The 21,417-nt window shown below is 41.3% G+C and overlaps 1 protein-coding gene across 1 annotated transcript in view; it reads right to left on the reverse strand.

The window, feature by feature from the left end:
• Positions 1 to 9,267: 9,267 nt before the first annotated feature.
• LOC122797867 (nuclear factor 7, brain-like) overlaps positions 9,268 to 21,417 on the reverse strand; it is a 367,293-nt gene continuing 355,143 nt past the window's right edge. Inside the window, exon 11 of the mRNA XM_044066389.1 lies at positions 9,268 to 10,523. Coding sequence (XP_043922324.1) covers positions 10,003 to 10,523 — 521 coding nt within the window. The 3' untranslated portion in view covers positions 9,268 to 10,002. The remainder of the gene's footprint in view (positions 10,524 to 21,417) is intronic.

Below are 21,417 nucleotides of genomic sequence, written 5' to 3' on the forward strand. Positions count from 1 at the left end.
ATTCCTGTGCTTGTTCATTTTTTTTCAGGTTAACTCTCTCCTACCTCATCTACCAATGGATAACCTTGGATGCTCGGGTGATTTCCATTATACAGATTCCTGTGCTTGTTCATTTTTTCGGGTTAACTCTCTCCTACCTCATCTACCAATGGATAACCTTGGATGCTCGGGTGATATCCATTATACAGATTCCTGTGCTTGTTCATTTTTTCGGGTTAACTCTCTCCTACCTCATCTACCAATGGATAACCTTGGATGCTCGGGTGATTTCCATTATACAGATTCCTGTGCTTGTTCATTTTTTCGGGTTAACTCTCTCCTACCTCATCTACCAATGGATAACCTTGGATGCTCGGGTGATTTCCATTATACAGATTCCTGTGCTTGTTCATTTTTTTTCGGGTTAACTCTCTCCTACCTCATCTACCAATGGATAACCTTGGATGCTCGGGTGATTTCCATTATACAGATTCCTGTGCTTGTTCATTTTTTCGGGTTAACTCTCTCCTACCTCATCTACCAATGGATAACCTTGGATGCTCGGGTGATTTCCATTATACAGATTCCTGTGCTTGTTCATTTTTTTTCGGGTTAACTCTCTCCTACCTCATCTACCAATGGATAACCTTGGATGCTCGGGTGATTTCCATTATACAGATTCCTGTGCTTGTTCATTTTTTTCAGGTTAACTCTCTCCTACCTCATCTACCAATGGATAACCTTGGATGCTCGGGTGATTTCCATTATACAGATTCCTGTGCTTGTTCATTTTTTTTCAGGTTAACTCTCTCCTACCTCATCTACCAATGGATAACCTTGGATGCTCGGGTGATTTCCATTATACAGATTCCTGTGCTTGTTCATTTTTTTCAGGTTAACTCTCTCCTACCTCATCTACCAATGGATAACCTTGGATGCTCGGGTGATTTCCATTATACAGATTCCTGTGCTTGTTCATTTTTTCGGGTTAACTCTCTCCTACCTCATCTACCAATGGATAACCTTGGATGCTCGGGTGATTTCCATTATACAGATTCCTGTGCTTGTTCATTTTTTTTCGGGTTAACTCTCTCCTACCTCATCTACCAATGGATAACCTTGGATGCTCGGGTGATTTCCATTATACAGATTCCTGTGCTTGTTCATTTTTTTTCGGGTTAACTCTCTCCTACCTCATCTACCAATGGATAATCTTGGATGCTCAGGTGATTTCCATTATACAGATTCCTGTGCTTGTTCATTTTTTCAGGTTAACTCTCTCCTACCTCATCTACCAATGGATAACCTTGGATGCTCGGGTGATTTCCATTATCCAAAATGATTACTTTATCAGTTGGAAATCCCTCCCCTCCTTTCTCATGCCTAAACCTCCTTTCTGTCAGCTCCCTCATTTTCCCTGGGTTCTACAGAACCTGGTAGTTCAAAGAACGATCAAGTCTTCCCTCTTTCTCAGCAAGAAACAGGTATTTACTTTCAGATGTTTCTTGTTTCCAGGAATGAGGGGTCATGCATGCCCATTCTAAACTTATTCTTTTCCTCAACACCTTTCTCAAGATTCCCCCCTTCAGAATACTTTCTCTTCAGACTCTTTTTCATCTCTTGCTACCTCAAGCCTTTTTTGGATCTTTGGAGCTAAAGGATGCTTACCTCCACATTCCTAAAGAAAGCAACTAAGGATCCAAATGTCTCATTTCACACTTTATTAAAATGAAAGACAAAAAAAAGCTTTCACGCCAAAAGACTTTCTCAGTGGTTTGACTCAAAAGCTTTGTTTTTTTTTTGTTTGTTTTAATAAAGTGTGCAGCTAGATGTTTGGATCTTTGGTTGTTTTCTTTACATTTGTATTTCCATTTGTATGTGCTTAGCTGCTAATTTGCGGTTTTGGTTCTGTACCTCTATATTCCTATTCACCCTCTCTTCAGGAAGTTTTTACATTTCTATATTTCCTCATGTGATTATGAATAATTTGCTTTGCCTTTTAGTCTTTCTACAGTCCTGAGTGTATTTACTAAATGTCTAGCACCCATGGTAGCTTTTTGCAGCCTTCTGGGAATCTAAATCTTCCCTTACTTGGAAGATCTGATTCAGGTAACCCCTCAGCAGCTCCTGCTTCAAGATCTACATCTTACTATGCTGTCTCTATGCAGTTTGGGCTTCACCCTCATCTTCAAAAAGTCAGTGTTAACGCCTTCTCAGGACCAGGTGTTCCTAAGTTGCAGGGTTCACACTATTCCAATGATAGCCTGCTTTCCGTCTACCAAGATTTCTTCTCGGATTGCTTATTTGCAGTTTCTTTTGCCTCTTTCACTCCTGTAGGCAAAGGAATTTCTTCAAGCCCGGGAGTACATGGCATCCACTGTTCCAATGCTTCCCGTTGTCTAATTTACATGAGGAAATTCCAGTGGTACCTCAAGATGATTAGGTTACAGCACTGCCAACCTGTGGAGTATTTAGACCTGCTATTGCTTTGTCTCAAGCATGAGCTCCACTTCTGGTTTTGCCAGATTCCACTGACCCAGAGTCTGCCTTTTTGAGTTCTCCCTCTCAAGAACTATACATGGATCCTTCTGATCAGGGTTAATGAGCTGTGGCTACAAGCTGTGGCTACAACAACCTCAAAGTCCAGGGTCACTGGTCCTGTCACCATCTAGCAGACCCCATATTAACATCAAAGAAATGAGGGTCTTCATTCTAGCTCTCCAAGTCCTTCACGTCTTTTGGCTTATGTGGACCAATACAGGCATGTGGTATAAGCAACAAACAAGGGGTACAAATTCTTATCTTCTTTGCCGGTTATCCCTCCAAACCTGGGAATTTGAGATTTGCCATCAATTGATCCTTCAGGCAGTTTACATTCCCTCAGAATCTTGTGGCAGATACTTTGAGCAGGTTCAGAAGAAATCCTCTTGAATGGATGCTTCACAGGAAGTGTTCTTGGACATTGTAGGTTGGTGGGATATTCCTCATGTAGATCTCTTTGCCTCACCTCTGAAAAGGCAACTTCCTCAGTTCTATTCAAAAGTGCCTAGTCCTCAGGATTGGAAAGTGGATGCCATGTCTTATTCTTGGACAGGGATGTCCCATAGCTTTATCCTCCTCTTCCTCTAGTACCAAACATCCTGCACAAGTTCATGTGGGAAAAACCCAAAATCTTGCTGGTGACTCCCTTTTTGTCCAGACAGCACTGGTTCCCCCCTCTACTTCACTTAGCCAGACGCAATCATCACAAGTTACTCATAGGATAGATCTCCTCACACAGGACAAAGGCTCTCTTCTTCATCCTCAGTTGTCCACTCTATTATTCACTCTTTGGGCGACACAATTTTAATTCTTCTTAGACACCATTTTTCTAAGGACATGCTTACAGTTTTACCAGGAGGTCAGAAAAACCATTACTAGAAAATCGTATGTGGCTAAATGGAAAAGATTTTCTATTTGTTGTCTCAAACGTGGCCTTGGACCCCTTTTCTGTATTCATATAGTCCTTTCTTATTTGTTGCTTGCTTAGTTCTTGCTTGGCATATTCATCTGTTAAAGCTCATTTGTCAGCCATTTCTGCTTGTCTGCTCCTAGACCCACCCCAGGCCTATCATTTTGAGGTCAAACAATTCCTAAAAGGTGTCTTTCATATTTGTTCTCGAAGAAGACCAATTCCTCCATCTTCAGACCTTAATTTCATATGAAGATGTACTGTACTGCTTTTCTGGCCAAAGAAAAAAAGTATATCTTACATTACTCAAATCCATTTTGTTGCTACTACAACCCCAGTTGTCACAAAAAATAGTATGTCTTAAAGGTCATATCCAATCTTGAATTTAAAAATTGCTACTCATGGACCCTTCCCCACTCTGTAATATGTGCACATAGTGGGTATCTCTTTACGTTTTCCATTACAGTGCTGCATACAGTCTGTCTCAGTACTTCCATTTCCTAAACAGTTCTCTGTCATATCTATAAACTGTTCATATGCATCTGTTTAGCTCCCCTATAAAGACCTGTTATAGGTGAGCAGCAGTACAAAACAGAAGTCAAAAGGGCATCACACACAGAGACCTAAATTCCAAACAGTCTTGTCAAGCTGTTACATATAGTTTTACTCAATCTCAGTGTATGATCCATTGTAAGATCTGTGCATCCTCCAGTAACACTGTCATACAATGTATACATTTCATAGACTCGGCCTATCTCTTCCATTAGAAAAACTTTGAGTATTTCAGTAATTTCATTAAAACTTGCATATTAGTTAAATATGTCTGCAGACTTTTTCAAAGATGTATTTCTAGTCTGTCCTGAAAGTGAAAGGGTGATGACCAGAGTTTGTTCTCCAAATGTCAAACTCACTTACCATCTTTCAAACTTTTTTCCATCAAAAACTTACAATTCTCTACTGCCAAAAATGAGTATTCAGGCAGTACAAAAAGTAGGCGATATGCAAAAAATATAATAGTATTAATATGTAAAGCATTTATCACTTCGACACAGAAAATGACGTACTGCTTTAAAAAAGCTACTGTACTACATTTCCGCAGTATAGTCCACAGTTGTCTCTTTTGATATCAGATGAAAACATTGAATAGTTTCAAAGACAAATATATTTTTATTGCTCAAAAAGAAGTCCTAATATACAAATACAGAAGTATCACAGTGGCTTAACAAAGGTCAGGTAAAAGTTTTCCTTTTCTATTATTTTGGTCTCTGAACATTTTGCATGACATCACCTTATGTCACATGATGGAATAATACATGATGCTAGCAAAACAGTAAAAATATAAATTGCAAAGCACTTTTTTAAGAGAAGCTTTGTGTTATAACCTTCTCCATACAATAAAGCATGCAAAGCTGAAAACCAGTCCAAACTGGAAAAACTAAAGCAAATTCCATTAATTTCTGCTCCCCCATAAATGCAGTCATTATTACGGACATGGAGGTAAAAATATTACTCAGCCAGTACATAAAAACTATAGAGTTAATAATAATTTGTCTGTAAGTAATACAAATAGCACATCAATCAGTTTTTGCTGTTTTTATCACTATCCACATTGACCCAGTCTTTCAGGACTTGTTTCGTCACCCACAAAAGTTTCTTTCTATACACTAGAAAAGTATGTCAGAGGTGCGTTCTGATACTTTTATTAAAACAAAACACTTCTCAACAGAGAACAGTATCTAGGACTCTAGGTTCATTCTTCCATTTCCAAACTGCATTCATTCTAATCAATAAATGGACAACTTTTTGTTGTTGTGTCTTTCGGCTTTTCCCGGTTAGGGGTCGCCACAGCGGAACTCCGGTCTGCTAATGATTGGCAGTAGATTTTTACATGCCGAGTTGCCAGCCCTGACACAGAACCTTCAACGAAGGTACGCCCATTCACGCATGTCTCCACACAGAAGACGCTCTTTCTGAGAAAAATGGACAACTAAATAAGACAAAATACATACAGGGATGCATACAACTTGACAACTCTGGTATCATAGCCAACAGTCCTTACCCATAAAACTGATGCATACAATGTTCAGGCTGTGGGTCAGTGAGGCTGTGCATGCAGAGTTCAGGCCATGGGTCAGTGAAGCTGTGCTACAGAGTTCAGGCTGTGGTCAGAGAAGCTGTACATGCAGTGTTCATGCTGTGGGTCATGGAGTCTGTGCATGCAGTGTTCAGGCTGTGAGTCGGTGAGGCTGTGCATGAACTGTTCAGACTGTGGGACAGTAAGGCTGTGCATGCAGTATTCAGGCCATGGGACAGTAAGGCTGTGCATGCAGTATTCAGGCCATGGGTCAGTGAGGCTGTGCATGCAGATTTCAGGCCATGGGTCAGTGAGGCTGTGCATACAGAGTTTAGGTTGTGGTCAGAGAGGCTGTAGATCCAGTGTTCAGGCTGTGGGTCAGGGAGTCTGTGCATGCAGTGTTCAGGCTGTGGGTCAGTGAGGCTGTGTATACAGTGTTCAGGCTGTGGGTCATTCAGGCTGTGCTTGCAGTGTTCATGCTCTGGGTCAGTGAGGCTGTCTTCAGGCTGAGGGTCAGGGAGGCTGTGCATACAGAGTTCAGGCAGTGGGTCAGTGAGGTTATGGATGCCGTGTTCTGGCTGTGGGCAGTGAGGCTGTACATACAGTGTTCAGGCTGTGGATCACTGAGGCTGTGAATGCAGTGTTCAAGCTGTGGATCAGTGAGGCTGTGGATGCAGTGTTCAGGCTGTGGGTCAGTGGGGTTGTGTATGCAGAGTTCAGGCCATGGGTCAGTAAGGCTGTGCATAGAGAGTTTAGGCTGTAGTCAGAGAGGCTGTACATCCAGTGTTCAGGCTCTAGGTCAGTGAGTCTGTGGATGCAGTGTTCAGGATGTGGGCCAGTAATGCTGTGCATACAGTGTTCAGGCTGTGGGTCACTGAGACTGTGCATGTGGTGTTCAGGCTCTAGGTCGGTCAGTGAGGCTGTCTTCAGGCCATGGGTCAGTGAGGCTGTGCATGCAGTATTCAGGCTGTGGGTCAGTGAGGCTGTGCATGCATTGTTCAGGCTGTGAGTCAGTGAGGCTGTGCATGCAGTGTTCAGGCTGTGGATCAGTGAGGCTGTGCATGCAGTGTTCAGCCTGTGGGTCAGTGAGGTTGTGCATGCAGTGCTCAGGCTGTGGGTCAGTGAGGTTGTGCATGCAGTGCTCAGTCTGTGGGTCAGTGAGGCTGGGCATGCAGTGCTCAGGCTGTGGGTCAGTGAGGCTGTGCATGCAGTGCTCAGGCGGTGGGTCAGTGAGGCTGTGCATGCAGTGTTCAGCCAGCAGGTCAGTGAAGCTGTGCATGTGGTGTTCAGGCTGTGGTTCAGTGAGGCTGTGCATGCAGTGTTCAGGCTGTACGTCAGTGAGGCTGTGCATGCAGTGTTCAGGCAGTGGGTCAGTGAGGTTATGGATGCCGTGTTCTGTCTGTGGGCAGTGAGGCTGTCTATGCAGTGTTCAGGCTGTGGGTCAGTGAGGCTGTCTATGCAGTGTTCAGGTTGTGGGTCAGTGAGGCTGTGCATGCAGTGTTTAGGCTGTGGGTAAGTGAGGCTGTACATGCAATGTTCAGGCTGTGGGTTAGTGAGGCTGTGCAAACAGAGTTCAGTTTGTGGGCAGTGAGGCTGTACATGCAGTGTTTAGGCTGTGGGTAAGTGAGGCTGTACATGCAATGTTCAGGATGTGGATCAGTGAGGCTGTGCATACAGAGTTCAGTCTGTGGGCAGTGAGGCTGTACATGCAGTGTTCAGGCTGTGGGTTAGTGATGCTGTGCATGTAGTGATCAGGCTGTGGGTCAGTGAGACTGTGCATGCTGTTTTGAGGTTGTGGGTCAGTAAGGCTGTGCATGTGGTGCTCTGGCTTTGGGTCAGTGAGGCTATGCATGTGGTGCTCAGGCTGTAGGTCAGTGAGGTTGTGTATGCAGTGTTCAGGTTGAGGCTGTGCATACAGAGTTCAGTCTATGGGCAGTGAGGCTGTACATGCAGTGTTTAGGCTGTGGGTAAGTGAGGCTGTACACGCAATGTTCAGGCTGTGGATCAGTGAGGCTGTGCATACAGAGTTCAGTCTGTGGGCAGTGAGGCTGTACATGCAGTGTTTAGGCTGTGGGTAAGTGAGGCTGTACATGCAATGTTCAGGCTGTGGATCAGTGAGGCTGTGCATACAGAGTTCAGTCTGTGGGCAGTGAGGCTGTGCATACAGAGCTCAGTCTGTGGGCAGTGAGGCTATACATGCAGTGTTCAGGCTGTGGGTTAGTGATGCTGTGCATGCAGTTTTCAGGCTGTGGGTCACGGAGGCTGTGCATACAGTGTTCAGGCTGTGGATCAGTGAGGCTGTTCATGCGGTGTTCAGGCTGTGGGTCAGTGAGGCTATGTTCAGGCCATGGGTCAGTGAGGCTGTGCATGCAGTGTTCAGGCTGTGGGTTAGTGAAGCTGTGCATGCAGTGTTCAGGATGTGGGTCAGTAAAGCTGTAAGTGTTCACTGCATGCACAGCCTCACTGACGCACAACCTGAATACTTACAGCCTTACTGTCCCATAGCCTGAACACTGCATGCACAGCCTCACTGACGCACAACCTGTTCAGGCTGTTGATCAGTGTAGCTGTGCATGCAGTGTTCAGGCTGTGGGCCAGTGAGGCTGTGCATGCCATGTCCAGGCTGTGGGTCAGTGAGGGTGTGCATGCAGTCTTCAGGCTGTGGGTCAGTTAAGCTGTACATGCAATGTTCAGGTTGTGGGTCAGTGAGGCTGTGCATACAGAGTTCAGGCTGTGAGTCAGTGAGGCTGTACATGCAGTGTTCAAGCTGTGGGTCAGTGAGGCTGTGCATGCAGTGTTCAGGCTGTGGGTCAGTGAGTCTGTGCATGCAGTGTTCAGGCTGTGGGTCAGTGAGTCTGTGCATGCAGTGGTCAGGCTGTGGGTCAGTGGGACTGTGTATGCAGTACTCAGGCTGTGGGTCAGTGAGGCTGTGCATGCAGTGTTCAAGCTGTGGGTCAGTGAGGCTGTGTATGTGGTGTTCCGACTCTGGGTCAGTGAGGTTGTCTATACAGTGTTCAGGCTGTGGGTCAGTGAGACTATACATGCAGTGTTCAGGCTGTGGGTCACTGAGCCTGTACGTGCAATAGTGAAGCTTTTGGTCAGTGAGGCTGTGCATGCAGCTCTCAGGGTGTGGGTCAGTGAGGCTGTACATGCAATGTTTAGGCTGTGGGTCAGTGAGGCTGTATATGCAATGTTCAGGCTGTGGGTCAGTGAGGCTGTGCATACAGAGTTCAAGCTGTGGGTCACTGAGGCTGTACATGCAATGATCAGGCTGTGGGTCAGTGAGGCTGTGCATACAAAGTTCAGTCTGTGGATAGTGAGGCTGTACATGTTCAGGCTGTGGGTCAGTGAGGTTATGCATGCAGTGTTCAGGCTATGGGTCAGTGAGGCTGTACATGCAGTCTTCAGGCTATGGGTCAGTGAGGCTGTGCATACAGTGTTCAGGCTGTGGGTAGTGAGGCTGTACATGTTCAGGCTGTGGGTCAGTGAGGCTGTACATGCAGTCTTCAGGATGTGGGTCAGTGAGGCTATGCATACAGTGTTCAGGCTGGGTCAGTAAGGCTATGCATGCAATGTTCAGGCTGTGTGTCAGTGAGGCTGTGTATGCAGTGTTCAGGCTGTGGGTCATTGAGGCTATGCATGCAGTGTTCAGTCTGTGGGTCGGTCAGACTGTTCAAACTGGCTGGAGCTACTTATTCATTCACTACCAATTTTAAGCACCATGTATTTAAAGCATTTTAGATTAGAAAAAATGCCACAGAAATGTAATCCTTTGTTTTTATTTGGCAGTTTGCTTGCATGATACAAGTAAAAAGCTCCAGATAATCAAAATGTCATTAAGAGAAGTTGTCAGACATTCTTCTTAAGTTGAATAAGCAAGTATAATATTTTGCAGCAATAATAACATTTACTAAACAGTTCATTAAGCAGGGGATTTATACCTTTTCATCAAATTTAAAAGTCTAGAATGTTGGGAGAAAATTCAGGGCAAACACTAACTGATATCTAGGTGAAGTACTACAGTTTCAACTTTCCAAAACTGCCAAGGATTACTGAGTAGAAATTTGTGACTGCATATGCCCTGGCAATTGATTTATAAATGGTTCCACAAGCAGGCAATGCGTATGTACAACTTAAGAAAACACCATATGACTTTTGGCAGCAATAATTTCCATATGCAGTGATGTATATAATGCTCAGAGGTAATGCAATTTTCTATTAGTTGTCGTGTAAAAATGTTGCTTCAACACCATCTCCCCCTGGAGTAAATATTTGTGTATTAGAAGTGCAGTACATAGAATTAAACTCATGCAGCTGTTTAATTATGCAGTAATATCTCACTTCTAAATATACTTATACTGTGTACATGTCACTATTATAGCAGCTCTGAAATAGGTATGTTTTTACTTTGTTATACAGTGACTAAAATGTATTTTATAGACATTTGGATATATCAACAATTTCTTTGGTAATAAACATTGGTGTATGCAAATCATTGTTACAGTTTTTGAAACGGGCTTAGTAGATGTGAAGAACCAACCCAAAAATATGGGTAAAGTCTCTCTGTGAAAGTATCAGTAAAGGTGTAGATGTGGGACATGTTATCTGCATTGTAAAATGACACCTGACCTCTCTCATAGTCCAGATACACTCCAACCTTTTGTGGTTTCACAATTCGTCCCGGAAGTGGGACTGACAAAGCCATAGACCAGTACATCTTGTCAAACAGATGTAGTATCCAGTATCCATCCTCTGGTTTAATTTCAACTTTCCCCTTCCTGTTGCTGGACTCTTTGGTAACACCTAACTCCCATTGAGTCTTGCACCCCACCTCCACTTCCCAGTAATGCCTTCCTGATGTGAAGCCCTGTGATGCCAGCACACTGGCATATGAATCATATCTTTTAGGGTTGTAAGAGAGCTGTAGTTTAACACCATTGCCACTCACACTGGTAAGGTCCTCAGACAGAGTGAGCCTACGATGTGCTGTGTTAGGGTCCAAGGTCAGATGACACAGGCCTGTGAAAAGAAAGCAGTTCATGTTACAAGTTTTACTCGGATGGAAAGGCCGAAGTTCATAAATGCCACAAACAGTACACATCAGTACAGCATAAGTACAGTTTGAAATACAAATGAAAATGTCTTTGCTGAATTATTCCCTAGTAATGTTCTACTCCTTCAGGTCTAGCAGGGCACAAAACATAAATCCCATTTTAATTAGTTGTGGTCTCCGACGATTAATGACATCAAACTGTGATATAGTTATTGCAGAAATAAAAATAACGTTTTCTAATAAACCAATCAGTTGACATTAACTGGATTCATATTTTGACTTGAAAACCATCTATATCATGGAAACCCTATCTCAGAAATTACTTACAATAACCAATTCTAGACCAGCTGATCTGTCTTGGATTTCCACATAACTGTCAAAGTCAAGGACCAAATCTCAGTGAGGGGGGTACAGCTGATATTTACCTGTGGCTATGTTAGTAGTTGGCACATGGTTTGTCTCCCTGACTTCCTGTTTTCCACACCTGCTTGTTGATAGACTGATAAGAACATCTCACATATCAGACTCGCAGTCATACCTGGGGTTACAGATGGGAGACAAGACCCATACCCAATGTCAGCACAGAAGCATGATTGTATCTGCATGGCTGTGACGTTGGGAAATCTTACAGAGGTTACTCTGGTACTGTTACCTGTCACCTAGCTGTGGAGAGATGTCTCTACCCCTAACTACATCTAAGGGGGGATTCACTCTGTGGGTTTGAAGTGACCCCAGAATAGTGTACATTATTTGTGCATGTCTATCTGAGTGTGTACATGCATGTGTTTGTTGTGATTACCAGCAGTATCTTGTGGTGAACTGAGGACAAACAGTAACTAATATTTATGTAAATAAGATTATACTTACTATAAAGACCATGTCAGGGTACAGAGACATAACCAAAATGCTGCAGCAGAAATACACTACACTAAGGCACTGTACGAGCACATCCACTCATGCATGAATCGTGCCATCTCAAATAGAACCAAGATGCTCTCCTCCAAAAAAGGGAAGCCAATCTGGTGGTTCCCTGCCATAAACAAACTATACAACAGAAGTAAGAAATAGTTGCAGGAAAGAGGAAAATCCCAGGATGCAAAAAACTCCCTTACCAGCCTCAGTGAGAAGCTGAGATCCCTCATAAAATCCTCCAAAGCTAGTTATGAAAATAAAATTGCCAAAGATTCCAAAGACAACCACAAGGCATTCTATAGCTATGTCAAGAATCTAAAGGCAATGCTCAGATCTGCTCTGAGCTACAACAGAATGGCATTAAATATACTAATCCCAAGGATATTGTCAATATCCTGGCAGATCGATTTAGTGCCAACTTCACCCCCCTCTCACCCCCTAAATGGCCCATCTCAATACCGGAAGATTGCCAAATTCCGGTAATAATGGCCACACAGGTAAAAAACGCACTCTCCAAAGCTAAAAATACAGCATCCATGGGACCAGATGACATCCCGGGCTGTGTACTACATGAACTACAATATGAACTGGCACCTCACCTAAGTGTCATGTTTAATCATAGCCTCATCTCAGGTTTCATGCCCACTGAGTGGTGCAGAGCTACAGTTATCCCACTCCACAGGGGGGATCCAACTTGGATCCTGGAAACTACCGTCCCATTAGTCTGATGAGCCTGATCTGCAAGGTCATGGAGCGTATTATCATGGAACTTATAAACAAAGATATTGGCAACCTTCAAACACTGGACCCCACCCAGTTTTGGTTCATGAAAGGCCGATCTTGTCTCCTGAACCTGACTGATTTCTTCGAATCAGTCTCCAGAGCCATGGACAAGGGTAAGGTGGTCCACACAGCCTATCTAGACCTCGCCAAGGCCTTTGACACCATCCCCCACTCTGGAATCATTGATAAACTTACTAAGCTGGGCATTAATCCACACATCACCCAATGGGTTGCCAACTGACTTACTGACAGAACCCACACTGTAAAAGTAGCCGATTCCAAATCCAGCTCCAGACAAGTGACAAGTGAAGTACTTCAGGGTTCAGTCCTGGGACTGCTCTTGTTTGGCATATACTTCTCTGAAGTACAGGCCAACACTAAGGGACTCTGGCTAACAAAATTCACAGATGACTGCAAACTGGGAGCCATTATTGCATCCCCAAATGATGTGTATACTCTACAAAAGGGCCTTACAGAAACAGATGCTTGGTACCAGAGCCATGGGCTCAAGCTCAATGCCAAGAAATGTACAGTTATCCCCTTTGGGAAAAAACATGTACCCGTGAATTACCACATAGTTGGCAGTACACTAAACACCGAAAGTGTGATAAGAGACTTAGGGACACAGGTGGACAGTGGTCTCACCTTCGATAACCACATTGCCACAACAGTCAGGAAATCCTTCTATGTGGCACACCTCATCACTAAGGGCTTTTCATCCAGAAAAAAAAAAGAGGTCATTATCGCACTGTACTCATCCCTCATTAGACCCATTATAGAATACAACGCACCGTTTGGTATGTACCTCTCAAGACATCTGCAACAACTGGAAAGGCCACAGAAATACCTCACTAAAAGAATCACAGGCCTAAAGCAGATACCCTACGCTGACCGCCTTAAAAAACTACAGCTATACTCTGTTGCATATCATCTACTCGGAGGTGATCTCAGCTTAACATACAAGGCCATGTCAAACCCAGAGCTGTTGGACATGCTACACTTAAAGAAATGCCAATCCCTCAGAGCCACACGCTCCAGGGATCTAAACCTTGTCATCACATTAAACAAAACATGCTGGAGGGATAGGTTCCTGACCCAGAGACTCCCCAGACTCTGGAATAGACTGCCCATACATATCAAGCAAAGTGCCTCTTTGGCCCTCTTCAAAAGGAACCTTGACGATTGGATGGGAGAAAGAAAATTCACCCCGGGGATCACATCAGTAGCCCTTCTAGACAGGGGTCCAGGGAAGTAAATAGTGTGGGAAGAAATAGCCAGGGAATTGTTATGGCTAGGCTTGTATAGGCCCTAGGGCTGATAGCCGAGTACCAGCCTATGAACCTATGAAGTCTTTTGCACTTAAGTACAGGCAATGTACAGGCAAAGTCATGATTACAACACGACAACTATATTAAGAGTACAATGAAAACAGTCTCTTCGTAGTATTTCACTAAAGTTGATGTTTAATACTGATTTACACGATGCTGTACAGTTGCCTACGTATCACACAGCCACGTGGTATTATATGTTTTTATGCGGGCCTGTGAGGATATTTACAAGTTGTTAAACAATGAGAGTAAGGTGAAGGGTTTTGTTAACCTGACAATTGAGGACAGATGAGCACTGTCAGCTTTGCAGAATGACCAGCCTATCGTGATTAGGCCAGCTGACAAAGGTAGGTCTGTGGTGGTGGACAGAGGATATTATTTTGACACTATAAACAATATGTTAAGTGATACCACTACATACAAAGTCATTGATAAATCATTAGTAGACTGTATGAGGGAACAAACTGTAAGATCATTGACTTGAGTGTTTACAGACTAACATTATGTCTAAATATTTATTTCAATATTTTTAGTAGAGAATCCTTTAGGGCCTAATCTATATGTGATGCCAAAGATACACAAGGACCCTTTTACTTCGTCTTTTAGGCCAGCTGTGGCAGGGTCAGGTTGGCTTACCGAACCGATATCTATATATGTGGACAAGCAATTGAGGCCTGTTTTAGAGTGATATCCTGTGGTGATGTGTGACAATAATTTTTTGCAAGAACTTTACTTGTTTTTGAAGGGAAATTTATGGAAGGAGATCAATTTAATGGATGCCCTTGACGTAACCTCACTTTTTACTTCTATTCCTAATCTAGATGACATTGGTATGAATAAAGCTTTTTTGATCAAAAATAGTGGGTATAGTTCATTTATTACCTACTGGAGATTGTTCTCGAGTATAACGTTTTTATCTTTGACAGGTTATACTTTTTAAAGGTTTCAAGCATAGCCATGGGCACTTCTTGTGCCAAAAGCTACGCCAATCTTGTTATGGCACAATGGGAGAATACCAATATATTTCATTTGATAGGATGACAGGTATGGTTCTATCGTTGGTTCGTGAACAATGTTTTCTTGTTATGGGGAGGCAGTGTTGAGCAATTGAAGGATTTTTTTGCAGCTCTGAATAATAACAGCAGATTTTTGAAGTTCTCCCTGAACTATTCCATCTTACAAATTGAATATCTAGATGTAAAAATAAGTAGGGAGTCGGATGGTAGTTTTTCTGCTAGGATACACAGGAAGGACTGTTATCAACCTTCCTATGTACAGCATAGTAGCATGAATCCAAGACATGTATTTTTCATCAAAGGACAGGCAATGCAGACTTCTAGACTCTTCCTAGGGAGAAAAGCGTTTGAAGTGGGTTTAGAACAGATTAGATTTTATTAAGAAGAGTTATGGAGAGTCTGAAGTTGATGGGGTCTGTTCGTTGGATAGAAAGTCTAGAACCACCAAGAGGAAACCCATGTGTTGATCAGTGATAGTAACAGGTTTAATAATGATCTTACTATGTGTTTAACTTATAGTAGTGAAATTAATAAGTTAAGGAATATAATTACAGAATTTCAGAATTTTCCTTCCTTCCTTCTCCCATGTTTTGCTTATAATTCACCAGTTATTAGTGTAATATATAGTGGAGAATTTGACATTATATATATACATATGTACTTATTAATGCATGTGGATATTTTTATATATCCACTCTTATTTATCTATTTTTTTTTTTTATTATTCATATAGATTTATGATTTCCTTTTAACATGCACTTAATTTACACTTGCATATGTTTTAGTATTTACCTAACCTGTAGGCAGTAACTAGTGTATTAAAAATGCAGCGTTTTAGCAGCAGAGTACATCCTTAATGTATTTTAAATGTTTTTTTCATTGCATTTCCTTTGCATAAAGAAAGAGTCATGTTTTGTGAATCTGATGATCTCACAAGACTGTATATCGATAGGCTAACTGTGCATCACATGTTCTTATAAGCAGTAACTTAATTTTAAGTTTTTATGCATCTGAGGAAGTTGAATAAATGAAAAGCACTTTATGCACTTTACTGAATTGTCCGTACTCATTTGATTGCCGCTCCAGTGCCTTTTCCTGAGTTGTAGCTGGTTTTGTGTTTTTTTGGTACCTGTTTTTTGGTACCCTTTACACCATAGTCAGAGCAATGTACCACTACACCATCTGAGCTGTAGCAATAGCTGTATTTTTTTAAATATATCATTCAGTACCAGTAGTAAATACTGGTGAGAAACAGATGTATATGCAATACTAGAGTATAACATATTTAAAGAATTAAAATAATTAAAATATGTATGCATGTATATAATTATTTACATGTATATACTCTAAACAATATATTATATATATACATTCTACACATGTAGTTGAGTAATAAAGCTTTACCTGCTAGTGCAAGGAGACAAATTCAGTATGACAGTCATAAATGTGCAATGTTGCCACACTAACAGGAATTTTGTCAGCATTCCCAATACCCAATCGCCATACCTAACAGAACCAAGACACTCTCCTCCAAAAAAAAGGAAGCCAATCTGGTGGTCCCCTGCCATAAACAAACTCCACAACAGGAGGAGGAAACTGATGAGAAATAAGGTGAAGTCCCAAGACTGGAAAAACTCCCTTATCAGCCTCAACAAAAAGTTGAGATCCCTCATCAGATTCTCTAAAGCTAGCTATGAAAACAGAATTGCAGCAGATAGTAAAGACAACCACAAGGGCTTCTATAGTTATGTAAAGAATCTCCACGGCAATACCCAGATTTGCTCAGAGCTGTTGCACAATGACATCTCCTATACCACGCCAACAGATATTGCCAATATACTAGCCGACAGATTCAGTGCCAACTTTACCCGTCTCTCCCCACCAAATGACCAGTCACAATACCAGCAGATTGCCAGGCACCCAGTATTACTGTTGCACATGTTAAAATAGCACTGTCCAAGGCAAAGAATACAGCTTCTATGGGACCTGACAATATCCCTGGCTGTGTTCTACATGAACCAAAAAATATCCTCAAGGACGGAAAGGAGTACACACCAGCAAAAGTCTGAAGGTTTTAATGTAATTCCATGAATAAAACACAATACATGAAAGCTCTTAAACAGCCATGCGTTTTCGTCCACACTGAAAGTAGGACTTCATCAGATTACTTAATTATGTTTAATTAACAAATATATACTGCAATCAAATTCAAATTGACCAATGTCAAGGTTTGCATCCTGGTTCAACTAATCAAACTTATGTGGCTCATAAATATTAAAACACCTATCAAATTGGTTAAAAAATGTAACCTACTCTTAAAATCATTTTAACTTGTTAAAACTATTAATGATAACCATCAAATATTAAATAAATATTCATTATAATTCACATTCTTTCATAATATAAAAATTAAATAAATATTTAAAATAAATGAATGTTTCATTTTCTTCATTATATGCTTATTTTTCTTTTACCATTCACATCATCAGAAAAATATAGCGCCATCTGTTGTTCAAATAACATTAGGACCATGACATAATTTATATTTTCGCTGCTCTTAATTTTAGAACAGGGGACAGTGATATATGTTCGTTTAATCCTGGTATTTTGGTGGCTTCCAACATAATTTGCCACCAGAGTTCCTTGTACTCCAGCCATTCCTCCCATAAACCACCCCTCATCTCCCTTTTGACTTGTTCCAATACAAAAAATAAGAATCTTGAGCTATCACATACTCTAGTATGTTTGTACAAAGCATTGGTCTCCTTAGCTTTGAACATTTCGTATGTGTGCTCATAGATTCTTCTCTTCAGCACCCTCTCTGTCTTGCCAATATAGAATGAACTGCATTTTTCACATATAGCTACGTATATCACTCCCTTTGTTTCACAGTTATAATATCCTTTACTATTTATTGTTATAGCCCTACTATTTATATATATCTCACCACTATTTATAATACGTTCACATTGCTTACAATGTCCACATTTATAAGTTCCATTCTTTCTTTCCCCTACTGTTGTTATATTATTATACACATCATTACTCCCTGCATTGTTGTTCTCCAAAATCTTCTTTATATTCCATGCATTCTTATACACTATTTTAGGGGTAAAATTATTAATATTTTCAATATCTGAGAAGGATGAAAATTTATCCCATTCCCTCTGGAATAGGTCCTTCACTTTAGAATTGAAGGTGTTGTACTGTAAAATTAAAGCAAATTCATAATGTTTATCAGTAGCCTGTGTATTCTTATTTGTAATACTGCATACCCTATCTACCAAACTTCCCTTTATGGGTTTGAATTTTGATGTTCTATTTTTCTCTACCTCTTCTCCGATATTTTTTACAAAATCCATTGGATATCTCCTTGCACAAAACATCTCCTCAAGTGAATTAAATTCTACTTGAAAATCTTCATACTTACTTGTCATACGGCACCCCCTCACAAACTGCCCTTTCACTATATTCTTTTTGCAGTGTGAGGGGTGTGCACTCATGTAGTGAAGAAAGGAATTGCAAAATGTGCTTTTCCTATATATTTTTGTTTCAAAATCATTATTATTCTTGTTTTTGTAAATTTCAATATCTAGATATTGTAATCTATCCGTTGAGGTAGTATACGTGAATTTCAAAAAACTTGTACTATGAATATAATCAAAAAATTCAAGAAATTTGTCATAGCCCCTGTCCAAAAGGTAACTATATCGTCCAGATAATAACGATATAATGACCAATATTGTTTAAATTCTGAATCCAGAACAAATTGGGTTTCCCATCTGGCTAACACTATGTTGGCATAAATGGGTGCACATGCTGCACCCATTGATACTCCCTGTATTTGTTGATAATATTCACCATTAAAAAGTATGAAATTATATTTAAGCACCATGTCAGTTAGTTCTACTATAGCTACTTTCTCAGAATGTGTAAGCTTTTTGTCACCAAATATCATGTCTTCAAACATACTTAACCCTTCTGCATGGGGTATGCAGGAAAAAAGATCTATAACATCAATCGTGATGAAAATAAGGTTTTCTGACATAAGATCTGGGGTAATGCATCTCAATAAATCCCATGAATCTTTCAATATATGAAAATTCTCATTGCATACATATTTAGTCTTTGAATCTACATATTTTGCCAAAGGGAGTGTTTTTGATCCATCTGCGAGACAATCAGTCTCAGAGGGGATCTTCCATGTTCTTATGAATTTTCGTATACCGAAAATTATAGGAATTTTGGTTTAGGCACATGTAAAAACTTATATAACTTGAGCACAAATATCCCTGCGGGATGGTAATGCGGCAGCCGAAATAAAATATATTGGCCACTGTAGCATCCAGTAGCTGCACGAGTATGCCCATTGCTGAGCTACGCTTAGGCTAGCTTAAATGGCCCAAGATGTTAAATAGCAATAGACAGCACTGTAAGCACTACTGCAATAGCGTAGTGATTAGAGCATATGCTTTGCATGTAGTCATTCATGGTTCTAGCCACACAAAAGCCATTTTTATTTTATAGGTGAAATCACCACAAATGTAATATTTTATTATATATATATATATATATATATGTGTGTGTGTGTGTGTGTGTGTGTGTGTGTGTGTGTGTATGTATGTAGTAAATAACTTATAATTCTCACCAGAGCATTGTTTCAAGGCCAGATGTGAGGTGTCAGTGAACTGAAGTTTTGAAACCCCCACATACACACACGTGTCCCATACATGCAGTCACACAAAATGTAAGATGTATGAAAAGCACGCAAGGGGGATGTTATGGAAGGTCAACATACATATCATAATCTATGCTAACTGAATGAAACCCACCATCATGATAGTTCAAAAAATGTAAGGTAAATAATGCTAAGTTACACTCAGCTAAGCTGAGGCACTGTAAGCATTGCTGCAACATAAATGCAAAGCAGGAAGTACTGTAGCTAACTAGATGTGCACATTGGTAATCTTTGCTCAGCATCTGCCCCTTTAAGCTCTGCCCACCCTAGCTAAGGTTTGCCTGGAGTTTAGCTGAGCTAAGCAGTTTCAAAATTAACCAATAACAGCAAAGTGCAGGAAATCAGCCCTATTTAAACTTCATAGGTGGGAATACACCCCATAACCAGTTGTAGCTCCTCAGTGCAGGCACCATGGCTGGAGTTGGAGAGGGTGTTTGCTTCCGGGTGCAACGCTGAAGCATTCAGGAGTCCAGGGACATGGTTGGACTCCTTGTTGAAAACCATGATTTGAGACTGCTGCAGGGCCAGTACCAGGGCTTGGAGTATAAAACGGAGGCCTAGGACTGTCTCGCCTGTGACCTCACCAGTGCTACTGGTATCCTTCGGACTTGTGAGCAGGTCCGGCATCACTATGGTGATCTGAAGTGGAGGAAGAAGGATCTTCTGGACCAGTGGGTACAGGACGCTCGGGCATGGAATGCCCCAGTAGTGTGTAAGTATCACTATCAATTTCTGTTTAAGATAGTCCAGGCTGTGTATGTGATGGATAGGTATGCAGAAATGTTTCTCTGTCTCCTGTACAGCTGCAGCTGAGATGGTTGCGGATGTTGAGGCTCATGCAAGCAGGTTGCAAAGGCTGCGCCGCGAGACTGGTGAGTACTGATCTAGCTGGCACTATAATAGAAAGTAGTAGAATGTCACCTGTCAGTACTCTAATCTGTGTATTGTTTGAAATGAATAAAAGAGAAACTAGCAGAGATAATGATAGTGCTATAAATAAAACTGTGATAACCTGTCAATAAAACTCTACGATCCCAGATTGTTGTTCCATTTGCAATGTCTTAAGATTTTGAAATGTGTGTATATTTAGCAAGTATGGCTCTGATAGCATTAAGTAATTGAGGCCCATGTGGCAAACAGTCATGACTTATAAAACAGATAAAGCATAATAAAGTTTCCATGCACTGGGATGTGATAGCTGAATATTACAATTTTTTGCTAACCCTTGTTTTTGGCACTGTAATATCTGAAAGTGTGAAAGGGAACTGTTATGGCTAGGCTTGTATAGGCCCTAGGGCCGATAGCCTAGTACCAACCTATGAACCTATGAACACAGTATAACACCTGTCTGCCATGCATAAATGTCAGATGTACAAGATGAGATTGTCAAAACCACAGAGTAATAGGCAGAAAACAGTCACACAAAAAATAGCAATTCCTTCACAGCTTGTTCTGGTAAATGTCAGCATAGTGATGCATTTTAGAAAAAAATGCCAGGGTTTGAATCCCGGGAGCGGTACTAAGCTTTCTGTATATTTTCACACAAGAATATGTGAGTACTGTTACTAGCAGTCAGGGAGTGTTAGCAGACATGTCCACACAGTTTTGGCAGGTAAGGAAAGCTGGATACTACCTGTAGGATGTCTCACTTATACACTGTGTAGAACACCCACTGGCCAACCCCAAGACTGTAAATGACAGCAAGAGAAATACAGTACATAGAGCAAGTAGTTTCCCACAGGAAATGTCCCCTACAGAAATGAGGGTGGACTATGGCATTAGCACACACACACACACACACACACACACACACACACACACACACACACACAGTATACATCTAAGCCAAACCCTGTTAATATATGTAGAATGAGTCAGGTACTTTTAACCTAATTTCTTCCACACATACTGCAAGTAAGTAAAGCTGCATATAAGCTGTACGAAGTTTGTACTAATTTACTGTGTACCACACCCACTGGCAAACACCAAGCCCATAGGTAGATGCAATGTGAGGTCATATCTGGAGAGTACTGAGTAGACTATAATGTACAGAAAAGTTCTGAGCAATGTAATAACAAATAGT

The sequence above is a fragment of the Protopterus annectens genome, chromosome 3.part1 (genome assembly GCF_019279795.1).
Source record: "Protopterus annectens isolate FY-2018-M chromosome 3.part1, PAN1.0, whole genome shotgun sequence".
NCBI lineage: Eukaryota > Metazoa > Chordata > Ceratodontiformes > Protopteridae > Protopterus > Protopterus annectens.